The 27,407-nt window shown below is 54.6% G+C and overlaps 1 protein-coding gene across 6 annotated transcripts; it reads right to left on the minus strand.

The window, feature by feature from the left end:
- Positions 1-177: 177 nt before the first annotated feature.
- HPS1 (HPS1 biogenesis of lysosomal organelles complex 3 subunit 1) lies at positions 178-27,407 on the minus strand. Of its 6 annotated transcripts, XM_068961234.1 has the most exons (20): positions 27,285-27,407; positions 25,661-25,767; positions 21,804-21,920; positions 18,318-18,455; positions 17,966-18,108; positions 14,704-14,812; positions 13,514-13,674; positions 12,936-13,038; positions 12,162-12,257; positions 11,952-12,021; positions 10,447-10,502; positions 8,991-9,158; positions 8,718-8,897; positions 7,580-7,641; positions 6,962-7,096; positions 6,815-6,880; positions 5,622-5,766; positions 3,278-3,391; positions 1,961-2,043; positions 178-1,496 (listed from the first exon to the last, which is right to left on the minus strand). In XM_068961234.1, the coding sequence occupies exons 3-20, from the start codon at positions 21,918-21,920 to the stop codon at positions 1,334-1,336; spliced, it is 2,109 nt and encodes a 702-aa protein (XP_068817335.1). In that variant the 5' UTR covers positions 25,661-25,767; positions 27,285-27,407; the 3' UTR covers positions 178-1,333. The 6 variants fall into 6 exon arrangements, with proteins under 6 accessions (XP_068817335.1, XP_068817336.1, XP_068817337.1 ...); XM_068961235.1 differs by lacking the exons at positions 3,278-3,391; positions 27,285-27,407 and having other exon boundaries at positions 25,661-25,787; XM_068961236.1 differs by lacking the exons at positions 17,966-18,108; positions 21,804-21,920; positions 25,661-25,767; positions 27,285-27,407 and having other exon boundaries at positions 18,318-18,346.

The following is a 27,407-nucleotide window of genomic DNA, read 5'->3' on the forward strand; positions in this document are numbered from 1 at the left end:
ATACAAGTCAGGGCCTTCTCCTCAGTGTTATTTATAAAGTTGAAGAACTAAGAAGACTGGTTAAACTGGACATGCCTCGTCCCACAGCGGTTAGAAGGTAAGGGAAAGCAGCAGGGGACGAGCGAGAGGACCCTAAACAGCGGCGGCATCTAGCCTTTCGCTCTGCCGTGTCTTCCACAATCACGTGGTAATTCCCGTCGGTGGTCAGGACATTAGGGAGGAAGGCAGTCCCCGGCACCTCCTGACTGTCCCTCACTGGCACTTCCCAGGCCTTTAGCCCGAGCTGTGGCTCTAGCTTTTTCAGTACCCACGACCCTGCAAGCGGCTCACTTAAAGGGAAAGAACAGTCCTTGCATGAATTTCAGCTCTCCGCTGTCACACGTGAGCCCTCGGCTCCACTGCGCCATGCTCGCTTTTGCCTCACTTCCCTCCATCCCAGCTGTGGCCTCGCAGCCCGAGAGTAGTGGACGCGCCCAGGTCCCAGGCTCTGCCGGCCTCTTGTCCTTGGGCCTGTTTTCAGGTGGGGGGCGGGGAGACTTTAGAGGAGGGGCTGCACCCAGGGCAGTGCTCTCAATCCAGGGCACACCAGGACCACCTCCGCCCCGCCCGCCCCCTCCCCGGGAAGCTCTGAGAAACCTCACAGCCTGGGATCCGTGGGACTGAGTGACAGGAACCTCTGGGGCTGCGGCAGGAGCTAGAACCAAGAAGGGAACAAAGAGGCCACCAAGAAGGGCCAGGGGACGGAACCACAATCACTGTGACCAGAATATATTGCGTGCCTGCCGCCGTCCTGCAGCCCCACGACTGTCCTGACGGGGGCGCAGTCACACTGACTGCGGGGAGATAGGCTCAGAGGTGGGGGAGAGGGCCACCGTCCAGAGCCACAGTGTCCAGAGCCACGGCGAGGACACGGCAGAACCAGGGCTCAACCCAGCTAGGGGAGCACCTTTCACGCGGGAGGAGACGGGCTTCCTGAGGCGCTCTCCCCACTCCAAGAAGAGATGGGCACTTCCTGTCGGTCTCCTGGGGTAAACGGAGAGGCGGTTCCCAAAGTGGGGTGGCCCTGGGTCTAAGCTCACATCCACAGCTGCTCTAGCTAAGGAAACTGGCCTTCTTCTTTTTCCAGAAGGAAGGGTTTGGGGTTTGCTTGTTACCCACAACGGAGGTGGCTCTAAGTGAGTTTCTTTAAGAAATTCTGGGGCTGCCCTGGAGACAGTGCCATCCCCAGGGCCGCTGTGGACAGCAGGAGGCTCTTGCCGTGGTGATGTCTGTGAGCCAGGCAGGCCTGGAGAACTGGGGGCAGAGGCCGATGCACGGGGCCGCCCTCCTAGTCCTAGAGCAGGGGGAGGCGGGAGGCCTCGCCCAGGCGCCGGGCCAGCTCGCCTGCCTGCTGCACCAGCACGTCCGTGGGCACGACCGACAGGTGGAGGGCCAGCAGCTCGTGGCACCTGACAGCCTCGGCCGGGTGGCCCTTGCTGTAATACCGCAGGAGCTTCCTGGAGAGGGGGAAGGAGGACAGGATTCAGGAAGGAGACATGGGCATGAGGTCACCACACTGGACTCTAGCACCAGGCTGGAAAGGACTTCCTTGCTCCTTGCTGACTCCCCAGTTTTGAGGCTCAGCCCCAGGCTGCCAGGGCCCACCCTCTGGAATCCTAACCCTGGATGGCAGGGCCCCAGCTATGGGGCCAGTGCCAGCTAGGGAAGGTCCCAGGAGCCCAGCAGAGACAGCTGCAAATGCCGTCTCAGCGTGCAACAGAAGGGGAGGAGCCCCAAGAGCACCCCACTCTCTTCCTCTGAGTGCCCGGCTGTGAGGAGCTTCTAACAAGGGGGGCTGGGCTTGGGGCGGGGGGGCAAGGAAACACTCCTGAAGGAAGGGCTGCTCCCTCCGCTGAGACGGGCACTTATCATCTGTCATCTGTCCCCCTCGGTTCCCAGCAGCCCTCCGGGTTGGCGTCACCTGTAGTAGTCTCCTCCCAGCATGCCGATGGGAGCTGAGTCATCAGACAGCACAGGCACCTCCATGATCTGGAGTTTGTGGCCCTGGGGGAGGAGGAGGAACTTCTTGAGTGGGGAGGCGGTGGGCACGGTGGGAAGACCATGGGCCTGAGTCAGACACAACGGGTCCGAGGCCAGGCTCAGCCCTGTTTAGCAAGTGCTTGGTGCTGGGAAAATGCACTGACCTCTTTCTACCCTGTCTTCTCATCTGGGAACTGGGGATAAGAATAAACTCCCAAGAACATTAGACGTGATGAACATAAAGTTCCTGGGGTCATGCCGCGCATCATGGTGGTAGCTCTCCACCAACCAGTGGACCTGGCTCAGCGTGAAGGATGGCGACTGGGGAAGTGTCAGTAAGGACAAAGTGTGACCAAAGGCCAAGTCTCTCTCTGAAAGGACTGGGAATCCCAGGGAAGGACACGCCGGGGAAGCGACTCAGGCTCTGTTGGGCTTCCACCATCCGCCAGGTGTCTTCATGGGGTTCCTGCAGTCCTGTGCCCACCGGGATGGTGAGGCCCGCCCATTACCCCATGGAGTCAACCACACACACACACAGCCTGTCTCTCCCTAGAGGCTGAGGTGATGCTCAGCCCCACGTCCTGGGCACCTCTGAGGAGGGCACAGGCCAAAGATGGGAGCCTGCCTGGCTTCTGGAAGCCAAGCCTGGGGTCTGATGTCATCACTTAGGACCTTGGTGCCCTGGCTGTGGTGTCTGATCTCAGGGCATCAGTTCCACCACCTGCAAAATAGGATCGGAGACACTTGTCCCAACCAACACATGGGCTGTACAGGTGTGTGAGGCTGAGAACAGTGAGACCCCAACAGCCACACTGCACCATGGAAAGGGATGCCGCAACCTCAGGCTGAGGGGAAGAAGGGCATGCTGCCAGGAGCAGAGACAGGGCATGCGAGGTGTGGGCAGCCTTGCCCTGGGCAGGCTGGTTAACTGCTCTCTGCCTCCGTTTATCTCGGCAATGGGAGAAGGAAGCGAGGCCTGGTATCACAGAAAGTGCGGGCTGAGCATCCTTGCTCACGCAGGGCATGGCGGTCTGTTCATGTGTCACCCGGATGCTTCTTGAACAGCATGAGTTTTTCAGAGAGCTGGGGGCAGGGGTCACAGAGCCCGAGCGCAAAGGCGGACCTGAGCTCTGGGTCCCAGCCAGCTGGGCTTTGCTCAGTCCCACTGGTGACAAGAAGAGCCGGAGAGACAGACTGAACAGAAGCCGGGAGAAAGGGAGAGCTTCAGGACTGCCCTGCCCGGGCCAGCCACACCCACCACGTCGTTCTCGAACCACAGGAAGTAGGAGCAGCAGAAGTCCCCCTCGCGGAAGAGCAGTGTGGTGTAGCCCTTCTGCAGGTATCTGCGCGCCAGCCGGATGAGAGACCAGACCTGGGGGAGGGGACAGTGCTTGTCTCTGCGGCCTGAGGGCGGCCCTTACCCCACGGGCGGGGGCTGGGCTCGGGCTCTCAAATCCGAGTGATGAAAAGCACTCGGACGAGGAGCTCCTGGAAGGCCAGGGGCCTCTCCTGCTCATCTTCCTTCTTGGCGCCTGGGCCCAGCTTTGGCTCAGGGCAGGAGCTTAGTAATAAACAGATGATGGAGGGATGGATGGACTACCTATCCCTCTCATTACTGCAGGACAAAATATACGTATCAACACTTTATGAATCTTCACTATATATGCAAGCTATAAAGTAGCAAATTCATCTTTCAGGCCAGAACAGAGCCAGGGACGCAAGCAGAGATGAGAAAGTGGCCACCTGGCACTCTCCTGATGTCGAGGGCACACACGGACCCCTCAGGGCTGAGGATCTCTGGCATGGCTCTATGCCAGGAAGGTGCTAGAAAAGTGTTTGAATGCACAGTGCCCTGGCCCTGGCACATCTTCTGCTCTGAGGTGAAGTCTGAACAAGGGCTCACCAAGGGCACTGATGGGAACACAGTGACCGAGGGTCAACGTGCCTCAGGTCCTCTCTGCGAGGCTCTCCTCCCTGATTCAAGGACTTCCGCCGCTGCCTGTGAGCTGCCGGAAGGGAGCTGGCAGCAGGAGGGCACCTCTGCCCCCACCCCCCACCTCCCAGGGCTGGCAAAGGCCTTCTGCACCCCGACCAAGATGCTTAGTGACAGGTATACATGAGCCACTCCCAACCTGATCACACACAGCGTCTAATTAAATGCAAACAAATAACATGGACTTGCTCTATTTTTCAGGAAAGCAATTTGACAACGTTTATCAGTAACCTTAAAAACAATTCCTCCCACTTGACTTCATAATTCCATTTCTGGGAATCCATACTGAGAAAATAATCTGAGATGAGGACAAGGATAAATGCCTAGAGGGGTGTGCAACAGCATTATTTATGATAGAGTCTGAGAACAATCTCAGTATTCAACACTGGGGAGATGGCTAAGTACATGATGCTGTGTTCCCATGATGGACTGCTGTGGAGCCGATGAGAATCGTGTTGATAAAGAATTAATGACATGAGGAAATGCACCAGATACAAAGCGAAGCAAAAATTCGGGAAACACATGCATATGCAGGATGACCTCAACTACAACAAACTGCACAGGAAAACAATGGAGAGAAACGCACCAAGACCAGCCCAGCTACCCCGGAAGGAGACGGAGACGCACAAACTGCACAGGAGAGCAATGGAGAGAAACGCACCAAGACCAGCCCAGCTACCCCGGAAGGAGACGGAGACGCACAAACTGCACAGGAGAGCAATGGAGAGAAACGCGCCAAGGCCAGCCCAGCTACCCCGGAAGGAGACGAAGACGCTGGTGTGGACGGCCCCAGGAAATGCTCGACCAGCCCCAGCTAGACTCGGTGCCACGTGCTGTGCGTCACCGTGTGCGTGCATCTGTGATCTACGCCGTAACTCCACGACGTTACTGGTGCTATTGCTCTCTTTAATAGAAGAGGAAGCTGAAACTTAAGACTCCCTACCGCCCCAGGCCACACGACTAGTGAGGGCAGAGCTGGGTCTCCAGCGGGCTGTCAGTGACCCTGTTTTCACCATTACAATACACTTTACTTGGATATATAAAATATACATATATAATAATGTAAAATATATGTAACATGTATAATGTATAGTAACATAGTATGTATAACATATGTATAAAATATAGCTTTTTATAAAGTGGCAGACGCCGCCCCACCAAAAATACTAGTTCGCCATGAAAATGAATCAAAGGAAATAAAAGGAGCCCTGGAGACTGTTTCCTCTGTAGAAGCCTCCTACTTTTACATTCTGATACTCAAATCCATTAACCTGTGTGTCCCCTTTCTGTCTTAGTGAACTCAACAAACGCTTACTGGGCCCCAGCCATTCCCTCCCTGGCCTCACGACCCAATGTTGCTCCAGGAACTTTAACACATCTGGGGAGGTGGCCCCACATGCTGGCCGGGGCCCTAGGGTGACAAAGACAGGACCGTTCTCTTAGGAGCCCACCAAGCTGGGTGCGGAGGTAGGAAGAAAGCAGTAAGAGTTCCCATGGGGGTGCTCGGAGTTTCCCAGGGGCCCAAGCATGGGGACTAGCCCTCCCAGGCAGGGGTCCAGGTAGGCCTTGTCTGACACGCAGGGAGCGTGCCTGGGCTGGGCCAGGTTACCTTGGTTTTGACGAAGGTGGCCAGGGGCCCCCGGCCCAGCTCCGATGAAGTCCTTTCACTGCTGCTGAGGGAAGGGGCCACCATCTGACCAGTGGTGCGGTCCACGTAGATGAAATGCACCAGGCCTGGGAAGTCTTCCAGGAAGGTGAGGGACTGAGTTAAGGTGCTTTTGAGGCCAGAACCAGGGAAGGAGCTCCTCCATTCACCGAGGCTTCCTTTAGGCGCCTTCACCCCCACCCCACCCGCCCCATAGGTCTCCTTTTCAGCCACCCTACCCTCCCAGGACACCCTCTTTCCCAGGTCTCACTTTCCCTTTGAACTCCCAATCCTGAGAAGGTCTAAGATGCAAGGACAATGGATCTCTGGCTCTGGCATATTTTACGCCGGGCGTCCTGCTCCCAAGGAACACAGCACGTTTATGTTTTACCATCTTCATGCAGGATGAGTTTAAATGGCACACGTGGTGAGGCCAGGGTGGGAGCGGAGCTACGGAGCTGAGGAGTGAGCCTCACTGGCCGCCACCCACATGCCTCGCCACAATCCTCTTCATCTCTATGCCTCGTCTTGGGCTGGAAGGTTCCATCTGAGAGGACGGGCAGCAGCTGGTGGCTGGCAAGGCCATCTGTCATCCCTTCCACCTGCACGCTAAGGACTGAAGTCTCAGGAAATTTTAATACTGGAAAAACTGCTTCATATAAAGTTTCAGGGAAGATTAGTAATTGATGAAACTAGTTCTCTAATAAAAGGGTAAGTCTTAGAGATGGCTTTTTAAACAGGGACCAACAAACATACTTACCGCAGGCCTTCTCAGAGACTTCACACTCCACTGTACTGTAACATCTAAGGAGGCGGGGCACGGCCCCTCAAACCTACCTGACCCCAGGCCCCTGCCCCTCCTGGGAGACCCACTGCCACTTTGCTGGCTGGACAACACCTACACAGATGACCTCTATGAAGCAATCTCGGGACACTAGGGATTTCTGAAATTCCAGCCTCGGAGCATTCCTACAGATAGGACACTAACAGGACGCTAAAGTCTCCTCACTTTCTTCAGCAAAAGGAAGCTGAGGTGCGAACTACCTGCTCTTTCCCTAAAGCTGCTGTCCTTCCAGACAGCGGGCAGAGGAGTGGGCAGAGCGGGGCAGCAGCCCGAGGGGCCTTCACGGCCGGCCCAGGGCCGGGCATCAGGATATGACACCATGGTGACATTCCTCCTGCTCTTCACCAGCAGGAAGTCCTTCCAGTCCGCCAGCTTTTCTCTGTCGAGGGAACAAGGGAGCAGGAGGGTGAGGCGTGCCCGGCTCCCGCCCCGGCCGCCAAGGGGTCGCACTGCCACTTACTGCATGAGTGTCTGGACTTGGTCCTGCAGCTGCTGGGGCAGGTGGGGGGCCCCCCGGCCTGGGGCCACGGTCAGGAAGCTGAACCGATAGACGGCGCATAGCTGCCGCTTCACCTTCCTGCACGCCTGGAGCAGCCTGGGGGCCAGGGATGAACTGTCACAGAGGGAAGGATCCTGGAGGGCACACCCAGGATGGCACCCCATCCCTGTGGTCACCCTCCTCCTGGACTGGTGGACGCGGCTGACGAACTACACCCTGGCCCTCACTGAGCTGGGAGTCAGCTTCCATGTTCCCCCAGCATGGGGCTCTGAGAAACTCAACTCTCCTCCAACCTCCTGGTTTATTTTATGGAAATACAAGGCACAGTGACTTGCCCAAGGTCACACTGGGTCCGTGCGGAAGCTGGGTCTCTGCTAGTGGTGTCGGTCCTCAGGCCCTGCTCCTCAACATGTTTTCTCTGCCCCCAGCCTCCCCTCAGCATCGCAGGGGTTGGACCCGCCCTCCCAGGACCCGCCCTGTGCTCAGAGGCGCCTCCCCGAGCATCTTCTCCTGGGCCTGGAGGAAACCTGCCCCCTCATCCAAACAATGCCCTCCTTGACCTCAGGGCCCACCACTCACTCCCAGGATGAGCCGGGCTCACTTTTGGAGAAGGCCTTGGTCTTGAACTCCTGCCAGGTTCTCTGTAAGCAGACGAGTGACAGGCAGCTTCCTGACAATGTTCCCACAGTGAGGTCCAGGGGGGTCTCTGATGTCGGGCTCTAGAAGGCTCCCCATCTCCACGGCTTATTTAGGCCCAGCACACAAATGCTGTCCACAGACAAGCTGGGTCTCTGGCAGGGGCCCCACCACCCTTCAGCCCACTGTACACCACGGTCTAGTCACTCAGCAGGCTTTTACTTAAAAAGCAGCTTCTGGGTTTGAGCCCCAGACTCTCGGCCTCGCTGGCAGACAGGTAAACCAGTGCTGTCCGAGCGGCAGGTCAGTGCCTCGAGGGCGGGGTGGATGCAGGCAAGGGCGGGGGTGCTGATCCCCTTCAGGGCTCTCTGCCTCCTGACACCTCACTGGGGCATGCCGGGCGCCGAGAGACAAGGGGCGCTGTGGACCGATTGGGCTTCCGTCGCCTGCTCTGCCTCATCTAGTCCCCTGCTTATTTCCAAACCAGTGCAAACTTCAGCCACCGTGAATCTCAGTTCCTCAAACAGACCCCAGCCCTGCCAGCTACATGAACGGCCTCAGATCTCGGCCCAGGGTTCTCGTCTGGCGCGTCCCTGCCTGGAGGGAACTGGTCTCCTCCTCTGTTCACGTGCTGTCCTTGTGTGTCTGGGCCTCACGACCCCATCTGGGCTCTCAGCCCCCCATGGGTGGAACGGCCTCCCTGTGTCCTGCAGCCTGTGAGACCAGCCACATGGTGAGGGGCACAGTGGGCAGACCACTGGCCATTACTGAGCCCTCGAGCTGGGCTCTGCCTCCACTGCTCACCCGTCCAGTAACTTTGGCCAAATCACCATCTATCTGAGAACCGCCCTGGTTTCCTTATCTGAAACATGGGAGCTGGAACCTGTGTTCTGCCAAAGTCACACAAGAACGTTTAGGAAATATCAAGTGCACTGCTGAGTTGCGGGGGATCAGGAGCACAGTCCTCTGGTGGGGGGGAGCAGAGGCCGGCCCCCTCCTCTTGAGCCTTGGCCCCTCAGGTGTGATGAGAACAGGCCCTGTCTCCCCTCCCCAAGGTGGGGCGTCGGGGCCTGCGTCTCACCTGAAGTTCTTGCCCACCTCGATTCTTGACAAACTTGTCCATCCTCTGGCGGAGGTCCGCCACGATGGGGTGGGACCGCAAGGAGCTCCCAGCCTCTTGCCCCTCCTTCAGCTTCTTCTCCAGTTGAGAAAACCCATCCAGCAGCTGGTACAGGGCCAGGGCCAGGGCCGTGCTGGGGCACTGAGGGGAGAAGAGCAGGGCGGGGTGGACAGGGGCGGCCGGGGGCGGGTGTCCAGGCCGGGATGGCCCCAGGGCAGGCGGGGGCGCTGATACCTTGGTCAGGAGCACCATGCTGATGCCCGGCCACAGGGGCAGGCAGTACATGGTGTGGGGCACCAGGGGGCAGTAGCTGTCTTTCACGCTGGCATCCAGGAAAATCCTTCTGGGGCCAGAGGGTCCTGGGGAGTGAGGGATCAGCATCTGGAGGGTGTCTTCAGCCATCTGAGGAGGAAGAGGAGCTGTCAGGGGGAGGGAAGGGGCAGTCGTCGGGAGTCCTCCCCAGGCTGGGTCCCCCCGCTGCCCACTTGCTATGTCCCTCGGAACCTTGAGGGACAAACTCTTCTAGCCCCCAAAGTCCCAGTTCCTAAATGCTGGCCCTCTGCTGGGGCTCCCCTGGCAGCTCCCATCCGGCTGTCTGTCTCTCTCTCAGCATCTTCGGGGCCCTTCTGCACAGCGTCAGGACTGGATGCTACACAAGGGTGGTGGGCAGTAAGAAAGGGGAAAAGGAAGAAAGGAAAGTGGGGAAAGCAGACAGGGTGGCATGAGCTGGGGGGGGCTCCTCCCCAACGTCATGTACACAAAGGGTTTAAAGCCTATTAACAATTAATCATTTGACAGCCTTCTGGACCTCTGAAAGTCATTCTAAGGGTGCAAGTGAGGGCTTCCAGGACTAAATGAGAAGACTCCAGCCTCATGAGGGCTCTGAGTAAGAGTCTTCAGTAGGCAAAAGTGGAAAATTAAGGGAATCATTAGGGATGCCATAAAAGCTGCTCTGTAAGGAAGTCACGGTAGTCTTACGACAACAGCAAAGGACCAGATGCAACACACTGGTTGTTCCAAGAATTTGCTAAATAAATAATAACATAATGCAGGCGATGGATGCACTCTGAACAGTCTCGTTAAAAACCACATTGCCAAGGAGTGCCTCGTCCATGGGAAAATGCTCAAAAAATAGTGAAGAGCGTTAGGATTCAAATCGGGTAAAAGAAAAAATATATATGTTGTGTGTGTGTATGTATAAATACATTTATAAAGTCATAGGAAAGCCTAGAAGGAAACACTCCAAAAGTGTTTAACAGTAGCTAACATCTGGGGTTGGGACTGAGTGATTCTTATTCCTTTTCCATATTTTAATTCTGTTTTCCCCAATTTTTCTACAGTGAACACATTTACTCTCTTATTAGAAAAAAACATTAAAAGTTAAGTTAGACTTTCACTCCCAAGAACAGTGAGAGTGGGAATTTCTTAGGAGTGGAGGCTGCGTGTCTGGGGGAGGGGGAGGAAGGAGGGAGAAGGCCACCCTCACCCACCATGCCTCACCCTAGCCCTGGCCCCCACCTCTGGGCTGAGCTGTTCCTGCACTGGCCGGACAGCTGTGAGACAGCACCGAAGACAGGCATGGCTGGAGCGTCACCCCAGGAGAAGCCCTCAGAGTCCCCAGAGCCCACTGCAGCATCTCAGATCAGCTGGTACCCTGGCCAAGCGCCCTAGGCCCCCAGGAAAAACTCACCTGGATGTGGGGAGAGTCAGTAGGTGGGGTGCCCCCATCCAGCCAGATGGTGCTACCTGCAGACAGACCGTGGGTAACAACTGAACGACAGAAACAGTGGGAAAATGTAAATACTGGCCCAACAGCCTGTCAGCAGGGGACGATGGAAAAGAGGCCCTTCCCCACTAGCAGCTCACAGCACCTCGCTGGGCAGGGCACCTCGGTGTGAACTGGAGAGCCTTCCCCTTCTCATTCTACCCCAAGCTGGCGAGTGCAGGGCAAGCTCCCTCCATGGTACCACAGCTAGGGCAGCCTGGCAGGGGAAGAGAGGCACCCCTGCCCGCCCCCTCCCCCAGGCTGGCTGCTGGGCACGAGTTCCTCTCCCGGTACCTCGCAGAGCGGGGGCAGGTCCCTCAGCCCCTCCTCAGCCCCCCAACCCCCTCCTTGCTTCTGTCTGCTCTACCCCTTCGAGCCCCTCTCTGGCTATAACAGTGTCTTTTCACTCTTCGCTGGGAGGCAGCACAAACCGTCTACAGTTCCCCGTTCAGCAAACTTTTACTGCAGCACCTACTGTGTGCTGGGAACCGAACTAGATTTCCTTTCCTAGGACAGCTCACACAAACTACTGAATCAACATTTGATATAACATTTGAAATATTATAGCTTTGTACTATGTCCTCTCGTATATTTCACTGCAAATAACCATCATTTATAATCACGTTTCTTGGGAAAAGCCTGTATCTATGTTTCAAAACCTGTCTTAAAATGGATGAAAGCAACTCAAGCCGTTTGTAAGCTGTGAGTTCTGTGTGGTGTGGAACAGGAATTATTTACAGCTTTGAGGCATGAAAAAACTAACCATTGAGAGAAAGGGGTCGGGAGGAGGAACAAGGGAAGGAAGCAGTGAGAAGAAAACGGAACTTCAGCCGTCACCCCAAAATAGCGCTTTCTGATGTGCTTGGGCTCGTGGCAAGCTTACAGAGTCCAGGAGAGCTGGGACCTTGGCCCTGGAGAAGTGGACAAGCAGAGACGAGCTGCCACGTGGTCTCAGAGGTCCCAGGCTCCTTTTTTGTTTTGTTAATTATATTTCAAACATTTTTTTTTTATTGTTTATCCACTTACTTTGGAAGTAAAGTATAAACTATACAGATTGAATATTGATATTTTAAACCACTGTGCTGGAAATAAACTTAATTAGCTGATTACTTATTAACTACAAAAAAGGAAACAGAAGGCAGTGAGAGTACACATATGTGAGCTGGACTTTTAAATGAAATCAACTTGTCATAAGAATTTTTACGGATCACTGAAGTGGCCTCAATAAGTCCTTGAATTCAAGCTGGAGCTGGCAAGACAGAGGGGCTGCAGCAGACAGCGTCCTGGGCTCTAGGAATGTGGGTGTCTGTGCCCGGCTCTTACAGGGCGTTGGGATCCACTGACCCCTAAGACAGATTCCCAGGGCTACCAGCGGGCACCCAGCTCCTCCCCCTCACCGTCCAGGGTCCCTCCTCCACACTAGGTCTCACCTGAACTCTGCTCCCCAGGGGAAGGAGCTGGTGTGAAGTACTCGTCAGTAGGGGAGAAGCTGTCTGTCTCCTGGGAGGGAGAAGGGGCACCTGGGCTGAGGGCTTAGGGGGTTCTCCCGGGGGCTCAGCCCTGGACCCTGCTCTCCGAGGAGAGGCAGACCTTCCCCTCCTCTCCCCTCCTGGCCCCTCCCCATGGTACAAAGCACATACGGTCCCCGCAGAATTCCTGGTTGGGTCTGCAGAACAAGAGCTCCAGACCTGCTGCACGGGGATGCTCTGGCTGCGGTGGGGCCTCCGTGGGGAAAGCTGTGACAGGACAGGCCCGCGGAAGCTGGTTAAAGCTGCTGACTGGCTTCTCTTCCTCCCAGCGCTTCATGGCACAGCCCTCAGGGGGCTCGCCAGCCCCTGCGCCCACTCCACTGCACAGCTCTGAGTGTGTGCCGTTGCTTCCCAGGGATGTTTCAGTTCTAGTCTTTCTCCAGAACCACAGAAATTCTACAAAGTCCAACAAACTGGCATCCGAATCACTGCCACACTGCCACTGATGAGGAGGATGGTGTGGCAACCGGGCTGGCCAGCCCTTTCTGAGCATTTCACTATGCCCCAGGCACCACTGGGCTTCCTAGTAAACTGCCACCTTTATTCCTCATGACAACCCTGAGAAGTAGATGCCATGGTTGTCCCATTGTACAGACGAGGGAACTGAGGCTCCCACGGGGTGAGCACTTGCACAGCAAACAGCTAAGTGGTAGAGCTGGGACTACGTGACTCCAAAAACCTGCACTTTTAACCCACTAATCCACCTGCCTTCTAGAATTCCCCTTACACCTGAAAGCAGCTAGGAAAGTCATGCCCAACCACATGTTCAGGACTGAGACTCAGAGACCAGTCTCCCCAGCTGCCTGTCTAGCGCTCTCCAGAATGGCCATCTGAGTCGCCTTTCTGGTGGCCTCCCGCTGCCCACAGAGCTGCCCCAAGAGAGACCTGGGGGTCGCTGTCCTCAGCCGTGCTCTCGCTGGGGTAGAGATCCTGCACCAGGAGGATGAGGGCCAGGAGGTCGGCTGGGCGCAGGGAGCTGGCGCTGTGGCTGTGGAGAGGACAGGAAGCCAGTCAGCACATGCCCACTGCCCCTGCCCGCAGGAGGCAGTGGATGGGAGCAGGCAGGTAAGGGGGTCTGGGGCAGGGTCCCTGCCCTCCACAGTTTATAAACGTGCCAGCTGACTTTATCCTCTTCTGAGAAAGACATGGAATATACAAAATTAATGAACTCATTCATTATTAAAAATAAAACTTGGTTGTGTTGAAAAAAAACAATGACCAGTGGAAAACCACCAGGGACCAGGAACGGCATATCAGGAAACCCTAAATTCAGACTCTGAGACAGTATTCCAGGAAGGAATAATTCAGGGAGGGGAGTGAACCAAAGGGGATGAAGAACTAAGAAGCTAAGAATCAGTGCTTCCTGGAAGTGATGGGTCTGGAAGGTTTCCCAGGCCCAGGAGGTGGTGCTTTTCAGGAAGGGGTCGCAAGAAAGGGTGAATGTGAGGGGTCCCGGGGCTCACCTGGAGTAGAAAGCCAGCAACTTGGAGTGCACGAGCAGGAAGGCGTGCAGGGCCTCCTCGCCAGCCCGCCTGGGGCTGGAGTTGATGGCGTGGATGACGTGCCGCTCCAGTGCCTCGATGCACAGCTCACAGAGCTGAGGGTGGATCAGCCGCTCCACAGCCTGGGGATGCGGGCAGGGGGATGGAAGCCAAGTCACCCCGATTCCTCTCGTCCCAACCGAAGTCTAGTGATACATTCACTCTGGGCACGGTGAGAGCACACCCAGCGCCAGACGCTTGGGAGCAGGGAGGCTCAGACTAACACAGGCTGTGCTCTTGAGGGGCTCTGTCTATACCGGTGGATCAAGCTCCTGCGGGGTCTACATCTGCTGGGGGCTGGTTCCCCTGACACTCACTCACGGCTCATTCTCCTGTGCACCTGACTGTTAATGGTGAGCTGATACTTGTTTGCTCTTCACCTGTCCTCTAAATCAATGGCTTTCAACTTGTAGTTCCCAAACCAGCATAACCAGCGTCACCTGAGAACTTGTTCGAAATGCAAGTTATAGAGCCTCCCACCCTCAATGCCTACAGTGACTGAGAAAAGTGAAGCCCAGAAGGCTATCTTACAAGTCCTCTAGATGATTCTGATGCATACAAAGAGGAGAACCACTGATCTACAGAGAATCTGTTTGTCTACAACAGGGAGCAAGGCGGGTGCTACTGACACCAGCCTACTCCTCAGACCTGCGCCTAAGTAGGAGTGGAGGCTCAGCTCCCCTGTCGCTGCTGGCCCGAGGCGTAGTTCGCTGGCTGTAGTGATACCATCATCTGCACTCAGGCAATCTTGACTTCAGTGCTGCTTACCGTTCACTATTTTCTGCTCTAGTTTCAGCTCAGCATAATTTGGGGGAAGGGATCAGAGGTGAGGGAGCTAACCAGAAATTTCCATAATTTACTGAGCACCCAAAAACTGCACTAAGAAGTCTGTTTTACCCAAAGTCTAGTCGTGTTATTATAGGGAGGCCCATCAGAGTGCCTAATGTACCATGAAGCCACAAAGAGCAACCCTCTGAAATGTATGAGCTTGGGGGCTGCCGGTGCCCTCACTCACTGGGGTGGGGGACAGATGTCAAAGCAGGGTCTCAACGCTGCCCAGGCCCCGCGGCCTGACACTTCCGTGGCCTGAGAACCCCCGCACCCAGCGTCACCTCTACGGCAAAGCACTGCTCCTGGTCCCGCAGGCGGCTGTAGGTCCACAGCAGGCTCTGGAAGCGCTCCCACACCTGCACACGCTGCTCCAGGTCCGGGGGCCGAAGCCTGGGGCAGAGAAGGGGGACCCACAGAAAAGTGGCGTCCCCAGCTTCAACCAAAGGAGCAGTCTGAGCTCACTGTCAGAGCTGGGCAAGCTCCTGTGACAAACACCTGGGGGAACCCCAAAAGCACACCTGGGGGAGCCCCACAGCACACCTTGGGGGGAGCCCCACAGCACACCTTGGGGAGCCACACAGCACACCTGGGGGGCCACACAGCACACCTGGGGGAGCCACACACACACCTGGGGGGAGCCACACACACACCTGGGGGAGCCCCACAGCACACCTGGGGGGGTCACACAGCACACCTGGGGAACCCCCACAGCACACCTTGGGGGCCCCACAGCACACCTGGGGGGCTACACAGCACACCTGGGGGAGCCACACACACACCTGGGGGGGGCCACCCACACACCTGGGGGAGCCACACACACACCTGGGGGGAGCCACACACACACCTGGGGAGCCCCACAGCACACCTGGGGGAGCCACACAGCACACCTGGGGGGAGCCACACACACAACTAGGGGGGCCACACACACCTGGGGGAACCCCACAGCACACCTGGGGGGCCATACAGCACACCAGTGGGGAGCCACACAGCACACCTGCAGGAGCCCCACAGCATACCTGGGGGAGCTACACAGCACACCTGGGGGCAGCCACACACACACCTGGGGGGCCACACAGTATACCTGGGAGAGCCACACACACACCTGGGGGGGCTCCACAGCACACCAGTGGGGAACCACACAGCACACCTGCGGGAGCCCCACAGCATACCTGGGGGAGCTACACAGCACATCTGGGGGGCCACACAGCACACCTGGGGGAGCCCCACAGCACACCTGGGGGGAGCCACACACACACCTGGGGGAGCCACACACACACACCTGGGGGGAGCCACACAGCACACCTGGCGCAACCCCACAGCATACCTGGGGGAGCCCCACAGCACACCTGGGGGGCCACACACACACCTGGGAGAGCCCCACAGCACACCTGGGGGGGCCACACAGCACACCTGGGGGGACCCCCATAGCACACCTGGGGGGAGCCACACAGCACACCTGGCACAACCCCACAGCATACCTGGGGGAGCCCCACAGCACACCTGGGGGGCCACACACACACCTGGGGGAGCCCCACAGCACATCTGGGGGGGTCACACAGCATTCCTGGGGGGGCCACACACACACCTGGGGGGGCCACACAGCACACCTGGGGGGAGCCACACACACACCTGGTGGGGCCCCACAGCACACCTGGGGGGCCATACAGCACACCTGGGGGAGCCCCACAGCACACCTGGGGGGTCACACAGCACACCTGGGGGAGCCACACACACACCTGGGGGAGCCACACAGCACACCTGGGGGGAGCCACACACACCTCAGGGGCCACACAGTATACCTGGGGGAGCCACACACACACCTGGGGGGAGCCACACACACACACCTGGGGGGGCCACACACACACCTGGGGGGCCACACAGCACACCTGGGGGGAGCCACACACACACATGGGGGGCCACACAGCACACCTGGGGGGGCCACACAGTATACCTGGGGGAGCCACACACACACCTGGGGGGCCACACAGCACACCAGTGGGGAACCACACAGCACACCTGCGGGAGCCCCACAGCATACCTGGGGGAACTACACAGCACATCTGGGGGGCCACACAGCACACCTGGGGGAGCCCCACAGCACACCTGGGGGGAGCCACACACACACCTGGGGGAGCCACACACACACACCTGGGGGAGCCACACAGCACACCTGGGGGCAGCCACACACACACCTGGGGGAGCCACACAGCACACCTGGGGGCGCCACACAGTATACCTGGGGGAACCACACACACACCTGGGGGGCCACACAGTATACCTGGGGGAGCCACACACACACCTGGGGGGCCACACAGCACACCTGGGGAGGCCACACAGCACACCTGGGGGAGCCACACACACACCTGGGGGGACCCCCACAGCATACCTGGGGGGCCACACAGCACACCTGGGGGAACCCCACAGCACACCTGGGGGGACCCCCATAGCACACCTGGGGGAAGCCACACAGCACACCTGGCGCAACCCCACAGCATACCTGGGGGAGTCCCACAGCACACCTGGGCGAACCCCACAGCACACCTGGGCGAGCCCCACAGCACACCTGGGGGGCCACACAGCACACCTGGGGGAGCCCCCACAGCACACCTGGGGGAGCCCCCACAGCACACCTGGGGGGCCACACACACACCTGGGGGCCACACGGCACATTTGGGGGCCACACAGCACACCTGAGGGGCCACACACACATCTGGGGGAACCCCCACAGCACACCTGGGGCAGCCCCACAGCACACCTGGGGGGCCACACACACACCTGGGGGAGCCCCCACAGCACACCTGGGGGGAACCCCACAGCACACCTGGGGGAGCCCCCACAGCACACCTGGGGGGCCACACACACACCTGGGGGCCACACAGCACATTTGGGGGCCACACATACATCTGGGGGAACCCCCACAGCATACCTGGGGCAGCCCCACAGCACACCTGGGGGGCCACACAGCACACCTGGGGGAGCCCCCACAGCACACCTGGTGGGAACCCCACAGCACACCTGGGGGAGCCCCCACAGCACACCTGGGGGCCACACACACACCTGGGGGCCACACAGCACATTTGGGGGCCACACAGCACACCTGAGGGGCCACACACACATCTGGGGGAACCCCCACAGCACACCTGGGGCAGCCCCACAGCACACCTGGGGGGCCACACACACCTGGGGGAACCCCCACAGCACACCTGCGGGAGCCCCACAGCACACCTGGGGGAGGCGAGTCACACCATATACCTGGGGGACCCCCACAGCACAGGTGGGGGAGCCACAGCACCGCCGGGGCACCCACACACAGTGGGGGTACATCTGGCCGCGCTCTTGCCACGGAGCAGAGTGGGATGGGGGTGGAACTGGGAGGCGGGTGCCTGAGCAACTCACCTCACTTCTCAGCCTCTTGCGCACACATGCATGACAAATGCCAGCTAGAGAGACCCAGGCAGGTGCCAGGAAGCAGCAGGGGCAGAGTGGGAGCAGCAGCTTCACCGAGGCCTCGAGAGGGCCTCGGCCCAGTACCCCAGGACTCACTCCTTTCGGATGAGCTGTCCATCCACAGTCACCAGTCCGAAGTGCACCTCGAACAGGTACTTGAGCACGCACAGCTTCTGCCGCAGGTCCCCTTCGCCCTCTGTGCGGTCTCCGTTGATGGCGATGAATAGGCATTCTCCAAACTGCAGGCACAGAGATCAGCTGATATCAGCCAGCCCCCGGGGACAGAGATGGGAGGGGTGGGGGGGGGGCAGTCAGATCCCAGGGGATTTTGCTAAGATGCAGCATCTGCCTTCTAAAGGAGTCTGAGGTTCAAGGTGAGGAAGAGGTGTGTGGACCATCCGAGGAACCAAGGGGCAGAGGAACGTGGGCCCCAGGGAGGCACACTCACCAGGTGAAGGACATACAAGTAGTTGCCATTTTCCGTCGAGAAGCAGGTGTATGTGTCCGAGAGCTTCTCCAGCATGGTCATAGAGGAGATGATGACCGGGGCCAGGAGGGTGCTAAGCTGGTCCTCCAGGGCGGGAGGCTGCAAGCGGGGGTAGAGAACAACGCTGCTCAGGGGGCCAGACACTGGGGCCAAAGGAACGGACAAGATCCGGAACCTGACGTCAAGGGCTCCACAGTTCTAGACCTACCCAGGAGGCTGTCACTGTCTTGACAGGGAGACCCTGCCCCAAATCTTGGGTCAGGAAGACTTGTTCAGGCCTTAATTCTTGAAGGAAAGGCCTTCCATAGAGGAAGCCGGCTCTAAGAAAGTCTGACATGTGCACCTAAGTCCAGGCCCCTCGTCACCGTAAGTCTCCTTTAGGGAAAGTATCCTAAGGAAAACAATCAGAAACGGGGCAGAGATACAGGTGCAAAAATGCTCCCTGCAGCATCATGTATAGCAGAAGAAACTGGAGAGAATGTCAATGTCCAGTACCAGGGAAAGAGTTAAATATACAACAGTACATCTGAACGATGGGAAGATACAAAGCACTTCAAGTATCAGAGCACTTCAGTGACGTGGAAAATTCCTACGATACAGCGTAACGTTTTTTAAAAAAGGTTGTGAATGCTCTGTACTTTCAAGTGCACAGAAAAAACAAAGTACTGAAAAACATTTAAAAATTTAACATCATTAAAGTGATTGCCTCTGAACAGGAGGATGATCAGGAATGATTTCTCCCCCTAGTTTTTATATCTTTCTGTACTTTCCTAGTTCGGTGACAAGCATGCCTTTACTTTTATAATCTCTTCCCTCATCCATTCCCCCAGCCTTCCAAATAAAGAACAGAACAAACAGACAAAACCAAAAAGAAACTGGACGGATGTGCTGAAGATCTGTGAATGAAAATGGGATAAGGTCGGGGCGAATGGTAATAAGTCAAGTTCTTGACACAAGAATGAACAGGCACAAGAGCACAGCTGACCTTCCCCATGCTGATCTCAGGAGCCTCAATTGAAACAGGGAGGAAGCAGAGTCCTAGTTTTGACTTGAATACAAGGAGCTGAGTAAGACCTGGCCTTGAAAAGAAAAACAGGCAAGCAGCCAGGGGCACTGTGCGGCACTTGAAATATGAGGGGGCTATGGCACGTGGGGCGTAATTTCCTCCCAGACTCGACATTCAGGAATCCAGGCCTGTGTCCACTATTGCAGGCGCTGCCAGTCACCTTCAACAGGTCTCAGCTCAGGTGGCTCCTCTCCTGACCATCCCCAGGCCCACCCCACCCGTCTGCCCCATCCCACACTCTGGTTAAGAAAAAAAAAAAACCCACGGTGTTTATTTGCCATCTGGTTCATCTTCACCCTCTAAATTCTGCGAGTGCAGGGTCATGCTGCTATAGTCACTGCTTTGGCCCCGAGAGGCTGGCAAATAGTGGATTCTTGATTAGTATTTGTTGAATAAATATCCCTTCACATAGGCAAATGCTGGTTGAATTATTCATGTACCATAATTTTCTGGAACTGTCATGAATCAATTACATTAATAGAAATGTGACTTAAAAACCTAGATGGTGTACAGCAACTCATTTTAAAAGTAGTAGCTTTCACTAAGTGTACAGGTGTGACAAGAATTTTTTTGTTTTGGTGGGGTTGGGAGGGGGGAATGATAATCTTTGGTGTAGCTAGGGTGTAAAGAGAATTCTCCTGTATTATTGATATGTGGTGTGGTTATAAAGTGGTACAATATCTTTGAATGGCTTCTGAATCAATGATTCTTTTTTAGGAATTTATCCTAAGGAAATAATGAGATGTGGGATAAAATTCAAGCACAAATGTCCCCAGCAGTAATAGCTATAGCAAACTAGAAGCAATATACATGTCAAGTACTGGGGAAATGGCTAAATAAATGATGCTATATTTATTCATATACTGAATATAATGTTTCCATTAAGATTTATGCTTTTGACAATATTTAACAAAATGGAATAATGCTTTTGCTATAATGGCAAGTGAAAAAAACCCAGGAATTAAAACTATAAGTGTGGTATGAGCTCAACTATTTGTAAAAGATAGAGACCCAAAGAAAATATATTGAAGAGCTAATAGCTCGAGGTAGAAGAATTATGGGTCATTTAAAAACTATTTCTCTGTTACTTCCCAAATTTCCTACAATTAAGTCATGTTATTTATGGGACCGGGGAAAAAAGTGTTGTATTCAAGAGAAATAAAACTTTGAAGACTTTTTTTCTTTATGCTAGTCATTTAGGAACTGAAAAATCAGGAATTTGTTCCTTTCTGAGGCTTTTAATAAAGAGGAAGAGAAACACTATCAAATCGTTTGCCTCTTAAATTTTTAGACCATAGTGATATAATGGTTTAAGAACTAAAAATACTTAAAAATTCTTAATTTAACAATTATGTATACTGACTACTAAAAAATAAAGGAGCCTAACAGATAGACCTGTTTTTAGCTTAAATAAAATCACTTAAATGTCTATGATCTCTGATACGTTGCATTATTCCTAAAGAGCATCAGTGATGTTGAGGTCAATTAACTTGCGGACATGGCGCTAGTTCAGCTGACGACCAGGCCCACTGGACCAGGAGGGACATTGAGAGGCAACCAGCCTGTGTGGCTGCAGACATGCAAGGACTCTCTACTGGATCCTCAATAAAAAATTGTTCAATCCAAAATTAATCTGGAAAAAAATTTCAAAATAAGTTATTACTTTAGAATGTACAGTAGAACTTATTTAAGTGAAAAGGACAGCTATCTTCGAGCTGTCACATTAAAGTGTTAAACTGGACATCTATATGCAAAGAAATACACTTTGATCTATACACTCCATACAAAAAGTAAAAGTGCATCAGACCTAATATAAAACCTAAAACTAGAAAACTTCCAGGAGAAAATATGGGGAAAATTCTTTGTGATCTTGGGTTGGACAAAGGTTTCTTAGATATGACACCAAAAGTATGACCCATAAAAGCAACAAGTGGACAACATGGAGTTATCATATTAAAAATATCTGTTTTGAAAGATATTGTGCAGCAGATATGAAGACAAGACACAGACTGGAAGAAAATATCTGCACAGCATGTATCTACTAAAGGACATATCCATAATACCTAGGGGACTTTCAAAAGTTGGCAAGAATAATAAGAAACAATCAACGCAATAAAAATAGGCCACAGACCTGAAGAGACACTTCATTAGTGAAGACGGAAGATAAGCACATGCCGAGGTGCTCAAAATCTCATGGGGTGAGGGTGGGGCACAGCCCTCCAGAGCACCAAGGGCTAACCTCTGAGGATGTGTGGGTGCGCGAGGTGCAGACACACGCAGCCTTGCCCGCCCCTCCGGCTGGCCAGGGCGGGTGGGCAGGCTCCCCGCCTCCTGACGGTGCTGTGCTAGCCCCCCGTCTGACTCGCCTGCCCTGCACTCACCTTTTCTCCCTCATTCTCCGTCTGTCCAAACTTCAGGCGCAGACTCTCTTCAAACTCCGCATCTGTCCAGTAGAAGAGGACCTCCGCGCCCTCTGTGGCCACCAAGACGCACTTCATCTGCCAAGGAGAAGCGAGGGCAAGGTCACCTCCAGCCCCACACCCACAGACTCAGCCTGAGGAACGAAAAAAATTATAATCCCAGCAAACACCTACTGGATTTACTGTGCGCCAGGCACTACCACGAGGGCCTTCCTGGCGTTACTTCACAGCACCCTCACAGCAAAGCAGGAATCTCCAGGTACTCCTATTTTTGACTCAGCAGTGGCCACAGGACTGGAAAAGGTCAGTTTTCATTCCAATCCCAAAGAAAGGCAATGCCAAAGAATGCTCAAACTACCGCACAACTGCACTCATCTCACATGCTAGTAAAGTAATGCTCAAAATTTTCCAAGCTGGGCTTTAGCAATACGTGAACCATGAACTTCCAGATGTTCAAGCTGGTTTTAGAAAAGGCAGAGGAACCAGAGATCAAATTGCCAACATCTGCTGGATCATTGAAAAAGCAAGAGAATTCCAGAAAAACATCTATTTCTGCTTTATTGACTATGCTAAAGCCTTTGACTGTGTGGATCACAATAAACTGTGGAAAATTCTGAAAGAGATGGGAATACCAGACCACCTGATCTGCCTCTTGAGAAAGCTATATGCAGGTCAGGAAGCAACAGTTAGAACTGGACATGGAACAACATACTGGTTCCAAATAGGAAAAGGAGTACGTCAAGGCTGTATATTGTAACCCTGCTTATTTAACTTATAAGCAGAATACATCAATAACCTCAGATATGCAGATGACACCACCCTTATGGCAGAAAGTGAAGAGGAACTAAAAAGCCTCTTGATGAAAGTGGAAGAGGAGAGTGAAAAGGTGGGCTTAAAGCTCAACATTCATTCAGAAACTTAAGATTATGGCATCCGATCCCATCACTTCATGGCAAATAGATAGGGAAACAGTGGAAACAGTGGCTGACTTAATTTTTTGGGGCTCCAAAATCACTGCAGATGGTGAATGGAGCCATGAATTAAGACACTTACTCCTTGGAAGGAAAGTTATGACCAACCTAGATAGCATATTGAAAACCAGAGACATTACTTTGTCAGCAAAGGTCCATCTAGTCAAGGCTATGGTTTTTCCAGTGGTCATGTATGGATGTGAGAATTGGACTATAAAGAAAGCTGAGCACCAAAGAACTGATGCTTTTGAACTGTGGTGTTGGAGAAGATTCTTGAGAGTCCCTTGGACTGCAAGGAGATCCAACCAGTCCATCCTAAAGGAGATCAGTCCTGGGTGTTCATTGGAAGGACTTATGTTGAAGCTGAAACTCTAATATTTTGGCCACCTGATGTGAAGAGCTGACTCATTTGAAAAGACCCTGATGCTGGTAAAGATTGAAGGCAGGAGGAGAAGGGGACGACAGAGGATGAGATGGTTGGATGGCATCACCGACTCAATGGACATGAGTTTGGGTAGACTCCGGGAATTGGTGATGGACAGGGAGGTCTGGCGTGCTGAGGTTCATGGGGTCGCAAAGAGTCGGACACAACTGAGTGAGTGACTGAAATGAACTGAACTGAATGCCAAGGCTGAGCTCCTTCCTGTGTTATCCAGGCTCTCTAAACACAGCATCAGACACACTACCAGCCTACCTGGGATCAAGTGTAAAGAAGGACCCAGCTCGTGATCTGGACATGGGGTCGACTGCACAAGGGAGGCAGGCAGTCAAGGCCTGGTCTGGAACACTGGGCAGCTAGTGCACCTCCCCCTGGGCGGTCCAGTACTTCTACTCAAGTCAAAAACAGCTCCAGAGTATCAGCTCCAAAGCCCACAGGCAGTGGGCTCAGCATTATGGGAGTTTCAATCACAAGTTCCTCCTGCCCTGGTGGACACAGAGACTGTGTGACCTTGGCCACAGTTCCTCTCACCCCTGCTTAGCTGCTGCCTCCTCAGCCACCTCCACCAGTATCCTCTGCCCTTTCAGACCTCCTTCCCCATCACCCACACACGTTCCCTCTCTGCAACACACAATGCTCGATTATGTAAAATGTGTTTTCTTATTCACCATGGTAGACTTTTAATCCACAGCTTCCTCCTTTGGGCCTTGGCCCCCTGAGGTACAGCAAGACATTGACTCTCAACTCCTGGAGCAGCCTGACCACGTCTGGGGAAGCTAGAGCTCTCAGGCCAGCTGCCTGCCCCAGGCAGGGGCTTCAGACCTTCTCCTGTACCTCAGCATGTCACACGGACACGAGCACATTACACATGTGGTACGGCATGACGATGATGAGGAAGCCCTGCTCTTAACTCTTCCATGGCTGGACGTCCAGTTTCCTCAGAAGGACCATTATATCTCGAGGTCTCAGACTCAGCTATACTCTTCAATCCCCTAGGTGACCAGCTTGGTGGTACTTACTGCTGCTGCTAAGTCGCTTCAGTCGTGTCCGACTCTGTGCGACCCCATAGACGGCAGTCCACCAGGCTCCCCTGTCCCTGGGATTCTCCAGGCAAGAACACTGGAGTGGGTTGCCATTTCCTTCTCCAATGCATGGAAGTGAAAAGTGAAGATGAAGTCGCTCAGTTGTGTCTGACTCTTAGTGACCACATGGACTGCAGCCTACCAGGCTCCTCCACCCATGGGATTTTCCAGGCAAGAGTACTGGAGTGGGTTGCCAATGCCTTTTCCGGGTTCTTACTGGGTACCTCCCTAATCTCCAGTTGGATTATCAACTTTAATTCAGAGCACCTAGCTTCACTGTGTTTCTAGCACAGTGAAAAAAAGAAAATGTAGCCTACTCCCATGGAATCGCTACACACAAAGCAGAGACCAGGAGAGCAATGGAGCATGAAAGGGAAGATTGCTGCATGAGGGCAGGTGGGCCTGGAAGAGGCTGCCCTGGGACTCCCAGGTGAGCCTGGCAAGGTTCAGGACTTGAGGGGCTGGCTTGATGGGAAGGGAGTACGTGCATTGGAGAACAGTGGGCTGTAGATGAAGTCATGAACAACAGAGAGTCCCTGTAGGCTGGTAAGGGTATGTGTCGTGGATGGGTGGGGTCAAGGTTATGGAGGCCAGTTGTCCTAGTGTGAGGTAATGTGGGTCCACTCTTTGCTGAAGGCCAAAGGAGAAAGCTGGGAGGGACTGGGGGCAGGAGGAGAAGGGGACGACAGAGGATGAGACGGCTGGATGGCATCACTGACTTGACGGACATGAGTCTGAGTGAACTCCGGGAGTTGGTGATGGACAGGGAGGCCGGGCGTGCTGCATTTCATGGGGTTGCAAAGAGTCGGACACGACTGAGAGACTGAACTGAACTGAACTGAGAGGAGGAAGGGGCTGATTCAGGAGGTGTAGCTTAGAGGTTTGGTAGGCAGTGATGGGGTTTCCCAGGTGGCTCAGTGGTAAACAATCCACCTGCCAATGGAGGAGAGGTGGGTTCGATCCCTGGGTCAGGAAGATCCCCTGGAGATAGAAAAGGCAACCCACTCCAGTATTCTTGCCTGGGAAATCCCATGGACAGAGGAGCCTGGTGGGCTACAGTTCATGAGGTCGCAAAAGAGATGGACATGACTTGGCAACTGAACAACAACAGGCTGTGATGATCACCTAGATGCCAGGGAGGAAGAACAGAACAGGCAAAGGTGACATGAGGATGCAGGGCTAGGGCAGGCAAGGGATGGGGCTGAGACAGCTCTGCAGAGCCTGAGAGAGCTCAGTCCTCTGCCTGCCTCATCCTGCCCACCTCCCATAGTCCGAGTAGCCCCAGGGCAGGTGCCTCCTGCTTCCATCTCAGGTAGGATCACCTACCGTGGCAAGGAGTGCAGCAGAGATTCCTAACAGCCGAAGGCTCAGAAAGGGCTGCAGGAGACAGTCTCGGTGACCAGCTCATGGAGAGCAGCACAGCATTCCACGACCTGGTTAAAACGGGGCGGGGGGGTATAAGAGTAAGCAGAGGCTCTCATTTCAACTGCTGCCCATTCTGGGGAGTGGACAAGATGGTGGAGGGCTGAGTGGTCAAAGGTCTCTCTCTGGCTCTTGGGCAGTCTGCTCAGAACACACTCCCCACTGCCAGGAGGTGTCCCAATGCTCCGCATACTGCTCACCCCTGCTTTCCCACAATGGAGAACATGGACCCAGCAAGCACAGTCCTTTGGACATAGCCGGTGGCCACAAACAGTAATTCTCACCTACTGTTTCCCCCTGAGCACTCTCACTTCCCTGTGGGTCACTCTGAACCATGGTGTGGTCAGCAAGCCTACCCTGAGCACCCCCAGGGAGCCTGCTATGAGTGACTATTGGGCAATAGCACAGCACATCCCAGGGAGACAGAGATGCAGTCCTGGAAGACAGGAGATATCCAAGGATATGCAATGAATGGCAGTAAACCAACACAACAGGCAGAGGAGACCTGGTTCTAGTTCTCACTTTGCCAAGGCACTTACATTTCTCTGGGCTCAACCTCTGGCTCCATCTCCCTCCAGGGTTCTAGCGAGTCAGGGAGAAATCAGGCAGTCACATCCTTAGCAAACTACTTTCTTACAGAGGTGTGTGCTCAATCATGTCCTACTCTTTGCAACCCTATAGATTGTAGCCCATCAGGCTCCTCTGTCCATGGTATTTCCCATGCAGGAATACGGGAATGGGTTGCCATTTCCTTCTCCAAGGGATCTTTCTCACCCAGGGATTGAATCCACATCTCCTGTGTCTCCTGTACTGGCAGGCAGAGTCTTTACCACTATGCCACCTGGAAAGCTCTTCTTACACAGAGGTGAGGTGGGGGTGTCACTATTCTTATTTCCCAGCTCCCCTCCTCAAAAACAGGGTGAACTAAACTAGTTCCAGAACCACTCATATTTTGATGATAAAAAGCAGGAACAATATAAAGCTTTAGCTTAATCAGGAAGCCAAGCATTGTAAGCAAACAAAAGGCAAGAAAGGGCTGTTAAGGGCTCAGCATCTTGTGCAACATGAGACTTAACTACCACATCGCTGGCATGACTGATCTTAACGCCATCTTCTCATTAACATGGAAATCCTCTTTAGTGGACATTAAGTTCTACTTTTATTTCAAAAAGTCTGTTGGAAAGAGAACCTCACTGGTGTTATTTCGTGGTTTCCCTGCTCTCTGCTGTAAGGAGGGAACACAGGACTCAGCGGAGCTTTAGATGGGGCCGGGGCAACTTGGGGAACCTCTCCGCCCCTTCCCTCCCCCGCCGCCCCCCCACCAACAGGCATCTTCACCCTTCTCCCTGTAAACTGCCCCTATGACCGCCGCCCTTGAAAGGCCGCAGGACGCAGGAGTAGGACCTGCCCACTGGCAGCCTTCTTGTTTGCCCTGCACTTTACAGTTTATGCACCAGTTTCACCCCCCAATTCCCCGAACTTCAGAGTGGCCACGGCCCCACTTCGTAGCTGCAGAAACTCTGGCTACCAGAAGTGAAGCGACGCGCCCACGTTCCCACGCCGGGTGGGTGAGGCTGGCGGTGGGGACTCCTCTACTTCCGGGAGGGCCGTGCAGGGGTCCCGGCGAGGCCCCGCCGCCTACCGCGGCCCT

This window comes from Capricornis sumatraensis, chromosome 23 (assembly GCF_032405125.1).
Source record: "Capricornis sumatraensis isolate serow.1 chromosome 23, serow.2, whole genome shotgun sequence".
In the NCBI taxonomy this organism is placed as follows: domain Eukaryota; kingdom Metazoa; phylum Chordata; class Mammalia; order Artiodactyla; family Bovidae; genus Capricornis; species Capricornis sumatraensis.

Bases quoted from the DNA above. Each gene is read 5' to 3' on its own strand.
- HPS1 (XM_068961234.1), bottom strand. From the start codon at position 21,920: ATGAAGTGCGTCTTGGTGGCCACAGAGGGCGCGGAGGTCCTCTTCTAC. The intron at 13,675-14,703 runs GTGACGCTGGGT...CCGCATCCCCAG, and splicing joins AGCAGTGCTTTGCCGTAGAG to GCTGTGGAGCGGCTGATCCA. The intron at 10,503-11,951 runs GTGAGACCTAGT...GTCTGTCTGCAG, and splicing joins CCCTGGGGAGCAGAGTTCAG to GTAGCACCATCTGGCTGGAT.